The sequence below is a fragment of the Pangasianodon hypophthalmus genome, chromosome 28 (genome assembly GCF_027358585.1).
Source record: "Pangasianodon hypophthalmus isolate fPanHyp1 chromosome 28, fPanHyp1.pri, whole genome shotgun sequence".
Classification (NCBI taxonomy): Eukaryota; Metazoa; Chordata; class Actinopteri; order Siluriformes; family Pangasiidae; genus Pangasianodon; species Pangasianodon hypophthalmus.
This window is the reverse complement of record NC_069737.1, coordinates 13,490,770-13,510,186: the sequence shown is the minus strand read 5'-3', so window position 1 is coordinate 13,510,186 and position 19,417 is coordinate 13,490,770. Positions and strand designations below refer to the sequence as shown.

The 19,417-nt window shown below is 41.3% G+C and overlaps 1 protein-coding gene across 1 annotated transcript in view; it reads left to right on the top strand.

Moving 5' to 3' along the window:
• The first annotated feature begins 1,083 nt into the window (after nucleotides 1-1,083).
• Nucleotides 1,084-19,417, top strand: part of LOC128317626 (CD209 antigen-like protein C) — a 43,082-nt gene continuing 24,748 nt past the window's right edge. Inside the window, exons 1-3 of the mRNA XM_053230730.1 lie at nucleotides 1,084-1,092; nucleotides 1,373-1,502; nucleotides 2,271-2,486. Of these exons, the coding sequence (XP_053086705.1) occupies nucleotides 1,084-1,092; nucleotides 1,373-1,502; nucleotides 2,271-2,486 (355 nt within the window). The remainder of the gene's footprint in view (nucleotides 1,093-1,372; nucleotides 1,503-2,270; nucleotides 2,487-19,417) is intronic.

Sequence of the window (19,417 nt, the reverse complement as noted above, 5' to 3'; positions counted from 1 at the left end):
CAGTAAGGCATTACAATAATCCAACCTAGAGGTAACAAAAGCATGAACTAATTTTTCTGCATCATGTAGTGACAATATATTTCTTATTTTAGCAATATTTCTGAGATGAAAGAAAGCGATCCTAGTGATATTATCTACATGAGCTTCAAAAGAAAGACTAGAGTCGATAATCACACCAAGGTCTTTTACTGCTGCAGATGATGAAACAGAAAGGCCATCCAGAGTTATTATGTAATCAGAAAGCTTACTTCTAGCTGCATGTGGTCCTAGTACAAGTACTTCTGTCTTGTCAGCATTAAGTAAGAGAAAGTTAATAAGCATCCAGTTTCTAATGTCTTTTACACATTCCTCAACTTTATTAAGCTAGTGTCTATCATCTGGCTTTGCTGAAACATACAACTGTGTGTCATCAGCGTAACAGTGGAAGCTAATACCATGTTTATGGATAATTTTGCCCAGAGGTAGCATATATAGAGAAAAGAGCAGTGGGCCTAAAACAGAGCCTTGCGGGACACCAAACTTTACCTTAGTATGAGAAGTCACCATTTATGTTTACAAACTGATAACGATCAGTCAAATAAGACCTGAGCCAGGAAAGGGCTGTTCCCTTAATGCCTACTACATTTTCCAGTCTATCGAGGAGAACAGCATGATCAGTGGTATCAAAAGCTGCACTAAGGTCAAGCAGCACAAGTAAGGAGACACAACCCTGATCAGAGGCCAGCAGTAAGTCATTTACAACTTTTACCAGTGCTGTCTCTGTGCTATGTGTTTATTTTTCCACTTGTGTTTTGTTTTGGTCTATGTTCTATTTCCACTCGTGTCTTGTCATTGGTTGTCTCCCCTATGTGTCATGATCATTCTCACCTGTGTTCAGTTTGCCCTTGATTAATCATACTGAGCTTTGTTCTGTTTTTTTCACTTCCTGTTTTTTGACCTTGCTCTGTTCCCTACTTTGCATGTTTTTATATATTCCTTCCCATAGCCGTTTTTTATCGCCTGATGTATCTCTAATAAAATGCTTTTACTGCATTTCCATCTATCCTCATCTATCTTTGTGTAATGATGTTATGAGCAAGAAATATGATGCAAGTACAATATCTACATCATTATAACAGAATAATGTGATTTTGATATTTATATAACTGCTTTACTTAAACATGAATATCTACAGTATGCATGAGAATTGCAGCACAAATGTCTTCACAAAGAGCCACTGACGCACCGTCCTCTGTTGTGACTTCCTTTACTGACAGCAGCATATGTAATTCAGTGCACACTAGTAAGGAAGTGCAGCCATTCACTCGTGCTCATGCAGAGACACAGTAATTTAGTGTTTTAGTGAGTCTTTTATAGATTACAGATGCATTAGCATTCTTCTGAGCGAATAGAAGTTGTAGTAGATATCTATGAGAGTGCAGACGCTGTTAGAGGTCATGACCCTGATGCAGAGAAGAAAGGCAGTGACACAAAGAGAGACCTAGACACAGATCCACACACAGGTAAGTGTTTAGGTTTGCAAGGCTAAACGTGTATCTACATGCAGAGATGCAGTAATTCAGGCGCTTATAGATTAAAGATGTTTCAGTGTGTCCAGCAGTTCTGGGTGAAGAAATGTGCCTGAAGCTTAGAGAGGTAGAGGAGAATGGCCCGACTGGTTAGAAATCAATGGAAAAACATTTCCACAAAAGAGCACAAAGACCAGGCCATGTTTATCCAATCTCCAACCAGTTTCACTCAGTCCGTGTCCACTGTAGCCTCAGATTCACCAACAACCATGCTACAGTCCAGGTCACTGAGATCACAGTTTTTTCCCTATTCTGATGTTTGATGTGAACATTACCTGAAGCTCTTGACCTGTATCTGAATGCATTGCACTACTGCCACAGGATTGGCTGCTTGGATAATTGCATGAACGACCAGGTGTACAGATGTATTACTAATAAAGTAGCCATGGTCTGTGAGTCTGTGAGTGAGTATACTACGCTATATATAAATAGTGTACACATACTCATTAAGTTATTAGCTGTTGAGGAAATGTCTCAACATCCAATACACATCAAAGCTCCTGGATATTTAAAAATTTTCCAATGACAACAGCACGATCGGTAAAGAATGTCAGCATAAAGTACATGAGCAGAGAGTTGCATGTTCATTTTACACATTTGCAAAATAGTTATTTTCATTTTTTGCAACTGACATCTGTTAAGTTGTTGTCAATTTGTACATAACATGAAAAGAGACATGTCTCTGTGGCCATTCCCCATTAGGAGGAGACACTGCATGGAGCAGATGTTACAGAGTGACTGCTGTGTGTGTGCTGCTGCTGTGTGTTCTCCTGCTGACTGCCATCACAGTGCTGTGGATCAAATTCATCAACCTGAATACAGAAAACAGCCAGCTACAGACCAGATACAACAACCTGACTAAAGAGAGAGACCGGTTACAGAAGGATAGAGAGGAACTCCAGAGGCTTTCTAAAGTAGGTGAGTAATACTTCACTGCAAAACTGTCACATATTCTCAGAAGAATCAGTGTCGAGTACCTTAACAACTCAGTTATGTAATAATTTCCCTCCAAATGTATCTAAAAGCTGAGCTGTGTAGCTTTTATACACTTCCTGTTATTCAAACCCTGGAGGATTCTGAGATGTTTTTATTAATATGTAAATTAGTCTGGCCTCACCTTTAACCCATCTATAACTGATCTCACCACCGGATAATAAAGAGACTGGATAATAAAGTTTTTATAGTGAGATGGAAGTCCAATCAAAATCAAAAATGTTAATAAAAAATTCAAAAAACATGGCCGCCATCAACCAATTACATTTCAGCAGGCACTTGACAGGCTTAGCATTGACCTATTGTCACTATACTTACCACTTAAAAGGAAAATGATGATGGTTTCAAAACACAAAGGCTGAAAACTTTGTCCTGATGGTCTAAATATTCTAAATCTCTTTGTGCCCATAATAAAATATTGATACAATAATAATATTTATTCATCCCGTGGTTTCCAGTCCGTTATTTACTATATGCTCTTATCAGAAGTCCCTCAAAACTGAGAAATTAACAGTTTATCACATTTGCTCTTCCTGTTGCTATGTATTCCTGCATACAATGTCAACTGTTCAGTTTTTCTGGCAATGTATTGTGCATTCTGAGATGCTTTTCTGTTCACCACAGTTCAGATGCATATGAGGTAATTTGCATTTTTTGTGTGTGCATGCACTCTGCACACTCTGTAATCCAGGAAAGGTTTTACAAATGAGGTCCCAGGGGTTGTGTTCGAGACTGAGACAAATGTCCATAGAAGGCAGTAGATACACGACTGATTGAGCTCCAGTGACGCATGCGATCAACGGGATCCTGTGACAGATTCAAGTAAACTTAATTTTAATGGAAAGATTAACATTCATTGGACAGCACACTTTTAAAATGTCATTTTGTGTCCTATCCAGACACTTAGCTTCACTGGGAGTCACTGAGCGGGTGATTTATGCATTGGAAAAAAAAATATCTCAATGTGTGGTGGGGAAAATTCCTCCCTGAAGAAGAACAAAGAGTAACAGTTCAGCGAAGACATAGTTAAGACATGAGTTTACTGGACTGTAGGTGCACAATAAAACTGACTCAAACTGGTTCCTTCTACGGTGCCAAGAAATCACAAACGAAAACCTTAAGAACGTGATAAAAGGAAAACATCGCATCACATAATTGGTCACATAGGGGGTCACTGCAGCCTCACTGCCTTCTTCAGAGAAATTTAGCTAGCTTAGCTGATTTTGGCACAACATAGTAAACAATACTAATGCTGTCAAGCAGAATGTGAAAAAGGCTTTTTTGATACACTTACTTATGAGGAGAGACTGAGAATTAAGTAATCAGAAATCAGGGTGTGGTGTGGTTCATTACAGAATGAAAAAATTAGAGCATGATAGAGATGGGCTCCAGATGAGACTTCCTGAACTTGGTCACTGACTAATTGAAGGTTTTTAGAGGAACTTATGAAAAAAAAAATCAAAAACTCGAATCTTACAGTTTCTATGTGTCCGGTTTTAAATGAGTGCTTACTAAAGCTGTGCCAGTTAGAGCACATGTTGAGTGAAAATGAAGAAGCGAGAGACAGACAACACAGACTGTGTTTTACAGAAGAGTTTGCTGACTTGCTGCTGTTATGTTTTGTTGAGGGCACAAACACGACAGGCTTTATCGAGTCATAATGAAACACGGAATTAAAAGACTCCTTCAGATTCATTCTGTCAGTTGTATGTTCTAGCTGTGAAAATAACCTTCTACTGGCAAATATATAACATATAGTGACTTTATAAATGACTCACTCCCCAGTGATTATGATAACATGTCGTAGATGGTGTGTGACCACAAAGGTATAACAACAAGAAAAAAAGGACACTGGAGTTACTGTTTAACAGACTGATTGTTGGATGAGTATATTTACCCTTTAATGCACTACTTTAATGAAAACGCTTGTGTTTATGAAAATATCTTCCTGTCAGCGAGAGACATTAAAGGTGTATGGACCTACTTCAACTCCAGTCTTTAATACAACTCTACTGAGAAGAAGAACTGTATTGAGAGCAGGCAGGACTGCAGAGAGAGGAGCAGACCTGGTGATCATAAACAGCAAAGAGGAACAGGTGAGAGAGAGGGAGAGAGAGAGAGAGAGAGAGGGAGAGAGTGAGAGAATGTGCTGTTTGAAGAGGGATATTTGAAGAAAAATAAAGAAATGAAGATGCCTTTACATTAGTTCCTTGTTTTGTTTCTCAATTCACTGCTTCTCAGTGATCTCCTTAGTGACAGAGTGCCGAAGCTCCTCAGCTCTTTAGCTGAGTCTGGACTGTGATTCTGTTTCTAGTCTCTTACTGTGCTTTAATGAGCTGGATTTCTTGTAGTTGTATCAAAGCATATATGTGTGTATATCTGCAAAAACGCTCTACATGGTCAAATTTGGACATGATCTACTATATATAACTACACTTTTTCCTGAACTAAAATATGTTTGTCGTTTGCATGTAACTCAACCAGAAGTAATGTACTCGTATTTTTAATTCTGCTTACACATGGGCCTAAAATACAATCATATTACATGTATTAAAAATGGTAAAGTTCAATATCAGTTACTATACCTCAGTAGGAGACATTATTATTCTTATATTTTACTAAAACAACAGGAGTTCATCAATAAAACTTTGCTCCATGCACAAGCATGGATTGGTCTGATTGACAGAGACACCAAGCGGGTGTGGAAATGGGTGGACGGTACAGAACTAACCAGAGGCACTGGGTAAGAAATCACTTAACTGAACTCATGATGCTCTCAGCGCTCTCAGTCTGAAGCTCCAGATGTGCTGATTCTCTGTGTGCTTTCAGGTACCCAATAATACTGGGGGAACCCAATAATAATGGAGGAAAAGAGGCCTGCACTATAACTGGCTACATGCCAAGTAATGGGAAAACAGATTTCCTAAATACATAGAATGATGGCAAGTGCTCTGACCTTTATGGCTGGGTATGTGAAAAGAATTTTTTTTATTTAGATGGAAATAAAAATCTGTGTTGTATAATTCTTATGTTCATGCAAGTCATAGGGGAAAAAAGTTATTATACATTTACCTTACTTGTAGCAACTTCTGTACAATGAATATCGACTTCCTCTCACAAGCACACAATGCATATCCAAACTTTTGCTTATGTTCAGTGTCTCCTAACTTTTCTGTGATCTGCACCCCTGCTCGATTTGCACTGTGCATGCATTAGAAACTTTTATCATAACATAAAATACATGATGTTAAAAAGTTATTATGAATAATATTGAGTATGGTGGTCCTCAATTTTGCTTCTTAAAATACATTTGAGGTACTTTCCACTAGCCTCAGGGGGCATACACTTCAAATTGTTTTGACCTTTTGAATTACCTTTGGTATCACCTGGATTTCTGCATTAATTACTCATAAAATGTGACTGGATCTTCATTCAAGATCAAGTCATAATAATACACTTATTCTGTCTAAACTAATAACACAAAGAGCTCGTAATTGAAGTCTTTCTTTAATAATTCATAACCCTGGCTGAGAAAATGATTTGAACCCCTTTTAGTAGTGAAACTCGTAGAACCTTTTTTAAGCAGTTACAACCTTCACCAAACATTTCCTGCAGCTGCTGATAGGACTTGCACAGTAAGAAGGAATTTTAAACCATTAGTTCCTACAGCACTAGGGTGAGGGTCAGTTGCATGAACAGTCCTGTTTCATGTCAGAATCTAACATAGGTTAAGACCGGACTCTGACTTGGTCATTATAAAATTATATGCATTTCTTCTTTTTAAACAATTCCCTTGTTCATTTACTTGTGTGTTTTGGGTCATTGTCTTGTTGCATCGTCAACATTCATTACGATGATAGAGCAATACCCTCAGTTTCTCCTTGACTTCAAGCTATCCAGGCCCTGAGGCAGCAAAGCAGCCCCAAACCATCTAAATCTGTTAGATCTGGGCATGGCTCATAGCGCAAGGTTCATATGAACATATTGTTCTTAAGAAGAGCAGACTCTGTAGGTAACTAGACTTTGTGTATGTTTTATAGGATAGTGCCTAACTCCATTTAGCCTCTGGACAAGTTGTAGCTCAGAAGTTTACATGCATGTTTAAACAGTGTACAAGTGTTTGTATGTTATCAGTTTAGATTGAACGAGTCTGTATATTATTATAACTTGGATGAAGATCAGACAACATACAGGAGGGGGTAGGTAATGCATGGTGTATTAAGGATATGTAACAGCTGGGAAGGGGCAGTCATATGCTGGTAAATGCACATATCATTTATAAGCCCTTTAGTGCTGGAGACAGTGTACTGCATATATGTTGACACACACCATCGTATTGCATTTTGATTCATAGATAGAACGCATTTGCATCATATTCATCTTGCTACATAATAGTCATTCCTTTTATTCAAGGAATAAAAAGAGCATGTGATTAGATTAGTGTATTAAGACCCTGTATCATTGCAATTGTGTTGACATATGAACTTATTTGGAACTACTAACGCTATATAAGTGATCCATTGGTGTTACATAGTAGTAATCTACAATCCACAATGCTATGGAATTCCAATTGTTAGGCTGCTACTAGGCAGTTGCTAAGGTGTTGATAGGTGGTTGCTATGCTATTCCAGGTGGTTTCTAGGGGGTTGATAGGTGGTGGCTAGAGTGATGCTAGCTGGTTGTTATGGTATTCCAAGTGGTTGCTAGGGTGTAGGTGGGCAGGGCAGTGCATTATAAAGTATCTTCAATGTATCTCAATTGACATTTATCTACATGTTTAAATCGTACAGGAATTAGAAAGTAATAAAAATTAGATACCAATAGTGTTGCGCATTAATGCACAATCTCTAAAGTAACCTTGATCTTTAGCATTACTTTCTTCAGCATGAGTTCACTGGGATCCTGTGACAGATTAGCATGATCTTTGGCATTATTTTACTATCTGTCTAATTTTGCCCCACTGTGTAAAACATCCATTTGATACAATTATACACTTGTTACAATGCATTGAAAAATGTGAAAGCGTAAAGATGAATGAGTGGCTAAAAGGTACTTAAAAAACTTCCATACTATGTGACTATAGCAGAGGATAAATTTGATTATTTCATTAACATTCTGTCTAAATATATGTTGTGAATATCACTAAATTACACAGAAAGTATCCCATGCTGAATATGGTGATAAATATGGTAAATTATTTATCATATATTAATGTTATTCGAAAAGTATGTGGAGATGTGTTAATGGTTAAACTATTTTGGTACACAGCATGCATGGGGCAAATCGAACAGGAGATATGGTTTGGGTAACTACAGAGTCAAAGTTTGGATATACAGTGGGGTCCAAAAGTCTGAGACCACTAGTGGAAAAAATGCTTCTATTTTGCATCCTTTTCTAATGTAATACAATTCCCCCTTTTTGCTAGAGCTGGCCTGGACTCCACAAGTGTTTGCAAAAGCAATACCATAACTTGGGAAGTGGTAGCTCAGTGGTTAAGCTGTTAGCCTACTGATCAGAAAGTCATGAGTTCATATCCCAGTGCTGCCAGTGTTGGGCCATTGAGTGAGGCCCTTAACCCTCAACTCTAGGTCAGAGCATCTGCCAAATGCCGTAAACAGAAATGTAAAACATTGTGATCCCTTTTAAATCAAATCTAGCAGAGTGTCATCTGAGCGCATAGAAGTTTCAATAGAAGAGATTAGGCATAAGGAAAATGTTATCCTCACAAATTTCTTACATTTAAATAGGGACCTAGAAATAGTGCAGAATCTTGAATATTAAATATAATGAACATGCACTTTCTTTGTTTTAAATAGTTAAATATTCTAAAACCTTCTTCCAATTTTAAATGAAAAAAACCCCAAACTTTTGGACCCCAGTGTACGTGGATATACATCGTGTGATTGAGACAAGATGCTGATATACATCATATAGAAGGTGTATTTACTCAAAGTAAATGTTAACATTTTTTCTGTGAGACTGGTTGTTAATACAGAAATTCACCACGACCCCAACAGGGCTGTAAACATGCATGCATGGTACTTATCTGGTAGTCTGATGTTAATTAAGGTTAAAACAATGTAATATGAATAAAATCAAAACTAGAAGAATAGAATATAAAACATTTCATATGCATCAACTACAATACACAATATACTATATAGTATATAGTAAATAAACAATATATAAACACTAAAAAATATACAAAAGCACTTACACTGAAGGAAAAAAAGTATGGATTTTGTGAAAGCACAATGGATTCAAATGGATTCATGTCATATGCAATGCTCTATGGGATTGTAAAATATATAAGAATCACAACTACAGTTTGTACAAGTGTTATGAATATGCTGGCTGGTTACTTAGTACTATATGTACTATTTTTTGTGCCCTGACAATTCTCTAATATTAAATAACAATAGTAATACACAGTCAGAGCTGTGTCAGACACACGCCATACCCCAGCTCAAATACATCCTACATCATCATGCCTGAAAGTAGTACATATTTAATATCAAAATATAATGTGCAACTGGTCCAAACTTTACAGTCTGTATGGGGTTTTATTTTATTTACCATGGGAATTCACCACTGTCCTCATAATCGGTGTGTACATTCCCCCCAGCGCTAATGCTAAAGAAGCGCTCTGTGAACTGTATGGGGCTATTAGCGATTTGCAGAATACACACCCTGACGGACTGTTTATTGTTGCCGGAGACTTCAACCATGTAAATCTCAAATCAGTGCTCCCAAAATTCCATCAGTATGTGGACTTTGCAACGAGAGGGAAGCATGCGCTGGATCTGGTTTACACAAATATCCCTGGCACATACCGGGCGGAGCCCCGCCCTCACCACGGCTACTCAGACCACATCTCTGTTATGCTAATCCCAGCATACAAACTGCTAGTCAGACGCTCCAAACCGGTTCTGAAGCAGGTAAAAACCTGGCCAGCAGGAGCCATCTCTGCTCTTCAGGACTGTTTTGAACACACTGACTGGCACATGTTCAGGGAAGCGGGAACTGACGGCGACTTCACCAACTTGGAGGAATACGCAACATCAGTGACCTGCTATATCAGCAAGTGCATTGATGACGTCAATGTCTCCAAGATCATCACCACACTCTCCAGCCAGAAGCCGTGAATGACTGCAGAGGTGCGTGCGCTACTGAGGACCTGAGATTCCGCCTTCAGAGCAAATGAACTGTCCCGGGCCATTAGAGAGGCAAAGCGCATGCACGCACAGAGTATCTACAACCGCTTCAAGGCCAGCAGAGAAATGTGGCGCATGTGGCAGGGCATCCAGGCCATCACCAACTACAGGACAACATCACCTGCCTGTGACAGTGATGCCTCCCTCCCAGATGCGCTGAACAACTTCTACGCTCGGTTTGAGGCGCAGAATTATGTGACAGCGAGGAAGACCACCCCACCTCCCAATGACCAGGTGTTGTGCCTAACCACGGCTGATGTGAGGAAGACTCTACACAGAGTCAACCCACGGAAGGCTGCTGGACCAGACAACATTCCCGGCAGAGTGCTCAGAGGATGTGCAGACCAGCTGGCGGATGTTTTCACGGACAGCAGCGCTGTCGTTCCGATGTGCTTCAAGGCCACCACCATCATCCCTGTGCCAAAGAAGTCTTCAGTGTCCTGCCTCAATGCATACCACCCTGTTGCACTTACATCCATCATCATGAAGTGCTTTGAGAGTCTTGTCATGAGACACATCAAGACGCTGTTGCCCCCCTCACTGGACCCCCTGCAATTCGCTTACCGTCCCAACCGCTCAACAGATGACGCCATCACCACCACCCTCCATCTGGCCCTCACCCACCTGGACAATAAAGACACATATGTTCGAATGCTGTTCATAGACTTCAGTTCAGCATTCAACACAATCATTCCTCAGCACCTGATTGGTAAGCTGAACCTGCTGGGCCTGAACACCTCCCTCTGCAACTGGATCCTGGACTTCCTGACTGGGAGACCTCAGTCAGTCTGGATTGGGAACAGCATCTCCAACACCACCACACTGAGCACTGGGGCCCCACAGGGCTGTATGCTCAGTCCATTGCTGTTCCCTCTGCTGACTCACAACTGTGTAGCAATGCACAGCTCAAATCACATCATCAAGTTCGCAGATGACACGATCGTGGTGGGTCTCATCAGCAAGAATGACAAGTCAGCATACATAGAGGAGGTGCAGCGGCTAATGGACTGGTGCAGAGCCAACAACCTGTCTCTAAATTAAGAGATGGTTGTTGACTTCAGAAGAGCACAGAATGACCACTCTCCGCTGAACATCGGCGGCTCCTCTGTGGAGATCGTCAAGAGCACTAAATTTCTTGGTGTTCACCTGGCGGAGAACCTCACCTGGTTGCTCAACACCAGCTCCATAACAAAGAAAGCCCAGCAGCGCCTGTACTTTCTGAGAAGACTGAGGAAAGCACATCTCCCACCCCAATCCTCACCATGTTCTACAGAGGGACTATCGAGGGCATCCTGTGCATCTGCATCACTGCCTGGTTTGGGAACTGCACCGTCTCGGATCGCAAGACCCTTCAGCGGATAGTGAGGACAACTGAGAAGATCATCGGGATCTCTCTTCCCTCCATCGCAGACACTTACACCTCACGCTGCATCCGCAAAGCCACCAGCATTGTGGATGACCCCACACACCCCTCTCACACACTCTTCACCCTTCTGCCCTCTGGTAAACGGTACCGAAGCATTCGGGCCCTCATGACCAGACTGTGCAACAGTTTCTTCCCCCAAGCCATCAGACTCCTCAATACTCAGAAACAAGACTGAAAGAACACACATACATTCACACACACAACTGCACATCCTCCATCCTCTTTGCAATTTTTTGCACATCCCCGCATTACATTACGCTTCTACAAATAAGAAGTAGCAGCCTATACTGTACATAGGCTGCTACTTCTTATGTTTACACCTATTTCAGCAACTTATATTGTACTCTTTGCACCATTGTCACTGGATTCACTTTCTAATAGAGCTGTGTACTGGTTGGCGCTGCACTGGGACTTACTGTGCCCATTGTCTATCCCAGTAGTCATTGTACTGTCTTGTGCTGTCTGCACGTTTGCACTTGTGCACTTTATGTATAAATTTATGTAGTCCCTTGTAGTTCTGTGTTGTTCTGTGTTTGTCTTATGTAGCACCTTGGTCCTGGAGAAATGTTGTTTCATTTCACTATGTACTATCTGGCTGTATATGGTTGAAATGACAATAAACTCCACTTGACTTGACTTCACTTGACTTGGGTCTGATGTCCTGTGTGAGGTGTGTTTGAGTGTGGTTAATACTTATTTAGGCTGTACACAAGAAGTCACTGCTGTTTGGTCCTTTTATTTACAGACAGATACACATCAATGAAATTTTCATATGCAAAGTCAGTAAGACATTCTCACAAGAAGTTACTCCTGTTTGGTCCCTTTATTTACAGGCAGATACACATGAATGAAACTTTGCATGCACCATGAGTATAAAGGCACAACAGTATAGTTGTGTTCTCACATCCAGTTAGACAGAGAAACAGTAATTCAGTGGTTTATTGAGTCTATAATAAATTAGCGATGTCTGAGAGTGTTTATGAAGATGGGATCTACACTGAGGAGGTGAAGAGACGAAAGCAAGTGGCAACAGCTTTGGATACTTATGTGAATGCAGATGTTTTTAGTTACAATACTGACACAGAAAGAGAGAACAACAACACAAGAAACCTACAAGTTCAACACACAGGTACACAGGTTTTGAAGTTTGCATATCATAATGAAGGTAGGTGAGAAAAAGTAAGCATTAAAACAGGGTCTAATAAGTGATTATATTTTTAAGTATTGTGCTTGATTTTTCAGCAAATGCAATTCTGTACTTTACACTATTATATAGTATCCCTTGACTTCACTTGTCCTGTACAAATCCAGTCCTAGACTAAAAAAAAAATTCTTAAAAATTCCTAGTGAAGCCCTTTGTAAGCCAGAGAATGTGTTTCAGTAATGGAGCTCACTGAACTGCATTTACTGTATACTTGGTTTGTTGCAGAGGGCCTAAAGAGTAATCAGTCTGTGTGATTGTGTTTGCTTTTTCATTAGTAATCATATTCATTATGTCATTTTTTATTTTTGAAATTTTTTTAAATCAGTTTATAAATCATAATGCATTTTAAAAGACTGGGTTTTTAAAAATAAAAATAAAAAAATAATAAATAAACCTTTAGAGCTTATTTTGCTATTTAAAACAAAGTAAATTAAGTATAAAATGAATGTATTCCTAATAATATTTTTTAAAACGACAGCATTATCAAAAAGCTACATTATCTAGGGCCTACATTATCTAGAGTATAGTGTAACATTGGTTCTAAGCATTCAGTTGCCTGTTCAACTTATGAAGGGTCCAACAGTGATCCAATCAAGACTGATAACTCAAAAAGTTTATTCATGAAACTATGAACATTAGCTGAGGTGAACGTAGGTTTGACAAGGCAGTGTAGCGAAGTGCATATATTATGACTAAGACACATTTTTAAATGAGATGAATTATGATCCGAGATAGCTTCAGACTGGGATAATGTGACTATATTTTCTATATTTAATCTGACTGTTGGTATTAAATCAAGAGTGTGACCACCATAATGAGTGGGTCCTATTATGTTCTGATTAATCCCTACTGAATCTAGACTGGAACAAACACTGTTCTCAGATGGTCTTGTGGATTATCAAAATGAATATTGAAGTCTCCAAAAATTACTGCTTTGTCTACAGAAACAACCAGGTTTGAGATGAAATCCACAAATTTATAAGAAATTCAGAATATGGCCCTGGGAGTCAGTAAATAGTATTTATAGGAAACTACTGAGTAGACTTATTTTTTGTGGCTGTATATGCTATGCTAGTATAAAGAACCTTGTTATACATAACTGCAACACCTCCTGTGAAATACTCATTTGCTCTGATCCAAGTTTCTGTTAAACACAGTACATCAAACTCCTTATCAGTAATAGTTTAATTCATTAACAGCTCCATGAGCAGGTCTTGGGAGGCATTGCCATCAGCCTCTGGCAGGAGCTGAACTTGGGATGCTGCCTTGTTGGCTTCAGGCATTAGTGGGTCTTGGGAGGCTGCCTCGTCAGCGTCAGGCAGGAGCTGGACTTGAAAGGCCGCGTTGTTGTCTGAGTAGGTCGTGGGATGCCAAGCCACTTGCCAATAGCAGGAGCACGACTAGGGAGGCCGTGCCATTGGCCTTTAGCAGGAGCAGGACTTGGGAGGCCGTGCCATCGGCATCGAGTGTGAGCAGGACTTGGGTGGCCACACTGTCTCCAGCAGGATTAGGGAGGCTGCAAAATGGCCTCTAGTGTGAGCAGGTCATAGGAGGCCACGCCGTCTGGCTCAGTCAGGAGTATGGCTTTACTGTGGAGGCCGCCCAGTCAATCCCATCTGCCTCAGGCTGGAACTTGGCAGGGGAGGCCACCTTGTTGACCTCTGGAGGGAGCTCTGCAGGGGAGGCTGCCCCATGGGCCTCGGGCTGGAGCGCTTCCTCGTCATCCCCATCCTTCCTTGTAGTAGCTACTGAATGGCCAAGTGGGCTCAGCCGACAGGCTAGCCCTCCCCCAAAAGTTTTAAAATCAAATTTAAATTTGCCCTCAATCACCCTCAAGAGAGCTATGAATTCTGACATGCTTCTTAGGCCCATGGTTCTCTTGGCGACCAGAAGCTCTGCCCACTGGCGGGCTCGGCCAGTGAAACAAGACAATAAGTATCTCAGCCATTGATTCTCCTCGGGCTTGGGGTTCGATAGGCTAGCAAAATATAACTGGCTCTGAAGCAGGAAGGTCTGAAGGTTGTCAGAGCCATCAAAGGGATTCAGGGGATACATGAAAGTCCACTGGGGAAAATACCCCTCTTGCTTTCCTGTTGCATCCATGTTGTAGCCATATATATAAAATGTATATATACTGATCAGCCATAACATTAAAACCACAGACAGGTGAAGAGAATAACATTGATTATCTCATTACAGTGGGACCTGTCAAGGGATGGGATATTTTAGGCAGCAAGTGAACAGTCAGTTCTCGAAGTTGATGTGTTGGAAGCAGGAAAATTAGGCAAGCGTAAAGATCTAAGTGACTTTGACAAGGGCCAAATTGTGATGGCTAGACGACTGGGTCAGAGCATCTCTAAAACGGCAGGTCTTGTGGGGTGTTCCTGGTATGCAGTGGTTAGTACCTACCAAAAGTGGTCCATGGAAGGACAAGCGTTGAAAGGGTCATGGGCGCACAAGACGCATTGATGCACATGGGGAGTGAAGGCTTGGCCATCTGGTCTGATCCCTCAGAAGAGCTACTGTAACACAAATTGCTGAAAAAGTTAATGCTGCCTATGATAGAAAGGTGTCAGAACACACAGTGCATCACAGGTTGCTGTGTATGGGGCTGCATATCAGCAAACCAGTCAGAGTGCCCATGCTGACTCCTGTCCACCGCCAAAAGTGCCTACAATGGGCACGTGAGCCTCAGAACAACATGTGGACGGATGGGTGCGTTTGCGTCACTTACTTGGGGAAGGCAAGCCAGTGGAGGAAGTGTGATGCTCTGAGCGATGTTCTTCTGGGAAAGCTTGGGTCCTGCCCTTCATGTGGATGTTACTTTGACATGTACCACCTACCTAAACATTGTTGCAGACCAAGTACACCCCTTCATGGCAACAGTATTCCGTAATGGCAGTGGCCTCTTTCAGCAGGATAATGTACCCTGCCACACTGCAAAAATATTTTAGGAATGGTTTGAGGAACATGACAAAGAGTTCAAGGTGTTGACTTGGCCTACAAATTCCCCAAATCTCAATCCAATTGAGTATCCGTGCGATGTGCTGGACAAACAAGTCCGATCCATGGAGGTATCACCTAACAATTTTAAGGATTTAAAGGATCTCCTGTACACAAGGCGGACCTACACACAAGGGGGACCTACACACAAGGGGGACCTGCACAATATTAGGCAGGTGGTTTTAATGTTAACGGCTTATCAGTGTATATATATATATATATATATATATATATATATATATATATATATATATATATATATATACACAGTATATAAACATACAGTACTGTGCAAAAGTCTTAGGCACATGCAAAGAAATGTTGTAAAACAATGATGCCTTCAAAAATAATGAAATTAAATGTTTCTACATTAAAAAAAATACTATAAAGAGCAGTAAACAGTAATAAATGAAACAAAGTCAATATTTGGTGTGACGACCCTTTGCTTTTAAAAAATAGCAGACTCAGGTATAATTTGTGCAGTTTTATACGGAAAATAGCTGGTAAGTTTTACTGAGCAAGAACCAGCCACAGTTCTTCTGAAGACTTTAATTGTCGCACTTGCTTCTTATTTTTGCAGCAAAACCCAGCAGCCTTCATTATGTTTTTTTGTCTGAAAAGTGGTCTCTTACGTACGCTTTCTTCACTGACATACAAATCTTTTTCTGTAACATTTAATTTTGTGCTGGAAAACTAATGTTTGGAAATCTAAAATGTTTTTGTACTGACTTGATAATGTAGAAGTCATAAAATAAAAATCTATAACAAAGTTTGTCCTGAAAAAAATAGGGTGCCTAAGACTTTAGTACTGTACTGTACGTAAATTCCCCAGCGCCAGTACCTGGTTGACCTCCCAGGTGTCATTATTGTGCCTTGAAGCTGACACCTGTCAAACAAGAAGAAGACGCAGCGTGCGCAGCTACTCTGAGAAGAATCATGCAATTATTTTACTAATCATGGAATGGAAATGTTACATTAATCTGTTAACAGCGGTTTTCTGTGTTTTTATATTTAAATAAAGGGTGATTCTTTTAAGTTTGTCGCAGTGCCATGCTGTTTCGCTCCAGTTTGAAACCAGAGAAACTTAACATGCTTGTCTTCCTTCACAAAAATTTGCCATAGATTGAGAATGTAAGAAGTGAAAATGCATGTGCCCTGTTTATCTGTATCCTTATGTTCATTGCATGGGTAAAAAAGGAAAACTAAATAAAGTAAAAAACAATTTGACTGATAGAGTTTTTTCCCCGAAGGTTTCTATAGATATCGCGATATGTCGATATTGTGAATTCTTTTGGCTACAATAACTGTGGTGTGAAAAATCTAATATCATGACAGCCCAAATATATATATATATGTATATTTATAAATTTATATAGTCAGGTCCGGAAATATTTGGACAATGACAGAGTTTTTGTGATTTTGCCTTTATACGCCACCACAATGGATTTGAAATAAAACAATCAAGATCTGATCGAAGTGTACACTTTCAGCTTTATTTTAAGAGGTTCCACAAAAATATGGCATTTACCATTTAGGAATTACAGCCATCTTAAGCAAAGTACTTCCATTTTCAGGGGCTCAAAGGTATTTGGACAAAGTGACATAATTGTAAATATAACCATAATTTTAATACTTGGATGAAAATCCTTTGCAGTCAATGACTGCCTGAAGTCTGGAGCCCATGGACATCACCAAATTCTGAGTTCCCTCCCTGGAGATGCTTTGCCAGGTCTTCACTGCAGCCACTTTCAGTTGCTGCTTGTTTGTGGGTCTTTCTGCCCTCAGTCTTGTCTTCAGTAAGTGAAAAGCATGCTCTATTGGGTTGAGATCAGGCGACTGACTTGGCCATTGAAGAATATTCCATTTCTTTGCCTTCAAAAAGTTTTGAGTTGCTTTCACAGTATGTTTAGGGTTATTATCCACCAGAGAATAAACTAACCCCCTTTCATCAAACTGCATTTTTACAGTTTTTCGTCCAATCAGAGTGCGCCACGTCACGAAGTCCCTCCCCTTTTTATCCAATCAGAGCGCACCGTGGCGGGTTGTCCCGCCCTCCTTTCGACCAATGAGATTCTTCTTTTTTCCAGATGTCCCGCCCCGATCCCCCTCCCTAATTTTTGTGGGTCCGTTCACGCGCATCTGAGTTCTGTGCGGGGGTCCATTCACGCGCTTCAACCCCCTTTCTCTCTCACCCCCTCACCCCCCTGGTCTGGGGCCCCGTGCAAATTATCCGGCCGGTGTACGAGGTCGGATTTCAGGCGGCTAGTGTCATGCCGTTCCGGTCTTAAACTTTTTTCCCCTTTTCCCCTGTATCGTGCGATTTCGGATCTTTTATTAATACTTTATTTATTTATTTTTGCAACATAAACGCTATCTCTGTTATATGCAAAAAGAGGATTAATGGCCCATCACGGGTGTTCTATTATCAGCGAGACTATTATTTCAATTTTTCAAGATTCTGACAAAGATGGCCCGTGGAAAACCAGCGCGTATCTTCGCCGCACTCAAGCACCACCGGAGGGTCCGTTGTGCGAGGAATGGCCTCTGGATTTCTGCGGACAGGGTGGACGATGGGGCTATGTGTTTAGATACGAAACCGGGGAATTGCAGCTTTATCAGGCGAAGTGTGGAGAGAGACCGGGGGTCTCGACGTGTCTAGCCTCGTTATCCTCTAACGACTGGGGTGTGTTAAAGAAGGTTGTCCTTGAGAATTTTGACAAGGATGAAGGAAAATGGAGAGGGAACGGGAGGGCCTCTCTCCCGGAGACTTTTCCCAGCACCGCGGAGGTTTCAGAGCGAAAAGTCAAGTTTATGGCTGTATGGATGACTAGAGCCTCAGGTACAGCTCGCTGGTTCTACAGGGCCAATCGCTGTGTGGAGAACATGGAGAGAGAAGGGGTATGTAAGAAACCCAGAGAGTACTTTGTCCTGGATCTTTTCGGCTCGGACTGTGGTGTTTTTCATACCGTGTTGGACATGCCGTTTGTAACGTGGAGGGAAAAGATGGGGGAGATTGACTATAAAATTACTTCGCTCTTTCGCAGCTGTCGTGAGTGGAACGATGCCCTGAGCGATGAAAAAATGAGCCATTGTTGAACACATGTGCACACTTGCCCTCAACACGGATCGTATTGCAGATTGGGGGGGGGGGGGGGGGGGGGGTTAGACGGAATGTCCGACCGTCCTTCATCTCCGGAGGAGAGTTACGCCGTTCCTTTGCCGCCGACCCCTCCCCCGAGCCCCGAGCTCTCGCAACAGCTTTCACCCCCTCGCTCTGAGGAACCTGTCGTCTCGGGGCACGAGGAGACTGTCGTCACGGAGCACGCTAACGAGGATCCCGCGGGGATGGAGGTTCAGGACACTCCTTCGAATGAGAACTCACTTTGCGGATCGGATGACCCATTGCCGACGATCATCGACGACCCCGACGCACCGCTCACATGCTGGCTGGAGAGGATCGAGTTTTTCAAATGTCTGGAATCAGCGGTGCTTCATTGCCTCAACAAGGTTCTGAGAATGTATGCCGAAGCCAAATGCAACGGTTGTCAGATCAGCCATCCTAGCCAGAGACAACACACGTGCTTGCTCGACCCACCCGACGACATATATCAGACCTCCTTTCACGGTGTGATGCGGATTCTGTGGGACTCACAGTGCGTCCAAGCCCTTGAGAAATATATGGAGAGCTACGGGTTTTACGAGACGTGCGAGGGGGACATAATCGGGCCTGCAGCAGAGATTCTTTTGCTGGGGTATAGATCAGGAGGACCGATCTACGACCGCATCTACCGAATGTACGATGAAATCAAACCTGACGAGGAGAGAATAGAGCGTTTCATAAAGCTGGTCATGGACTGCTGCTATTCCTGTTAACTTGATTTTATTCCATACCGTCATATATGCATTTATTCAGTGTGTTTTTTGCAGCTACCTCTTATATTTTATTCTATACTATTATATATTCGATTATTCAGTGTGTTTTTTTTGCTGTGCTGCTAGCTATTATATA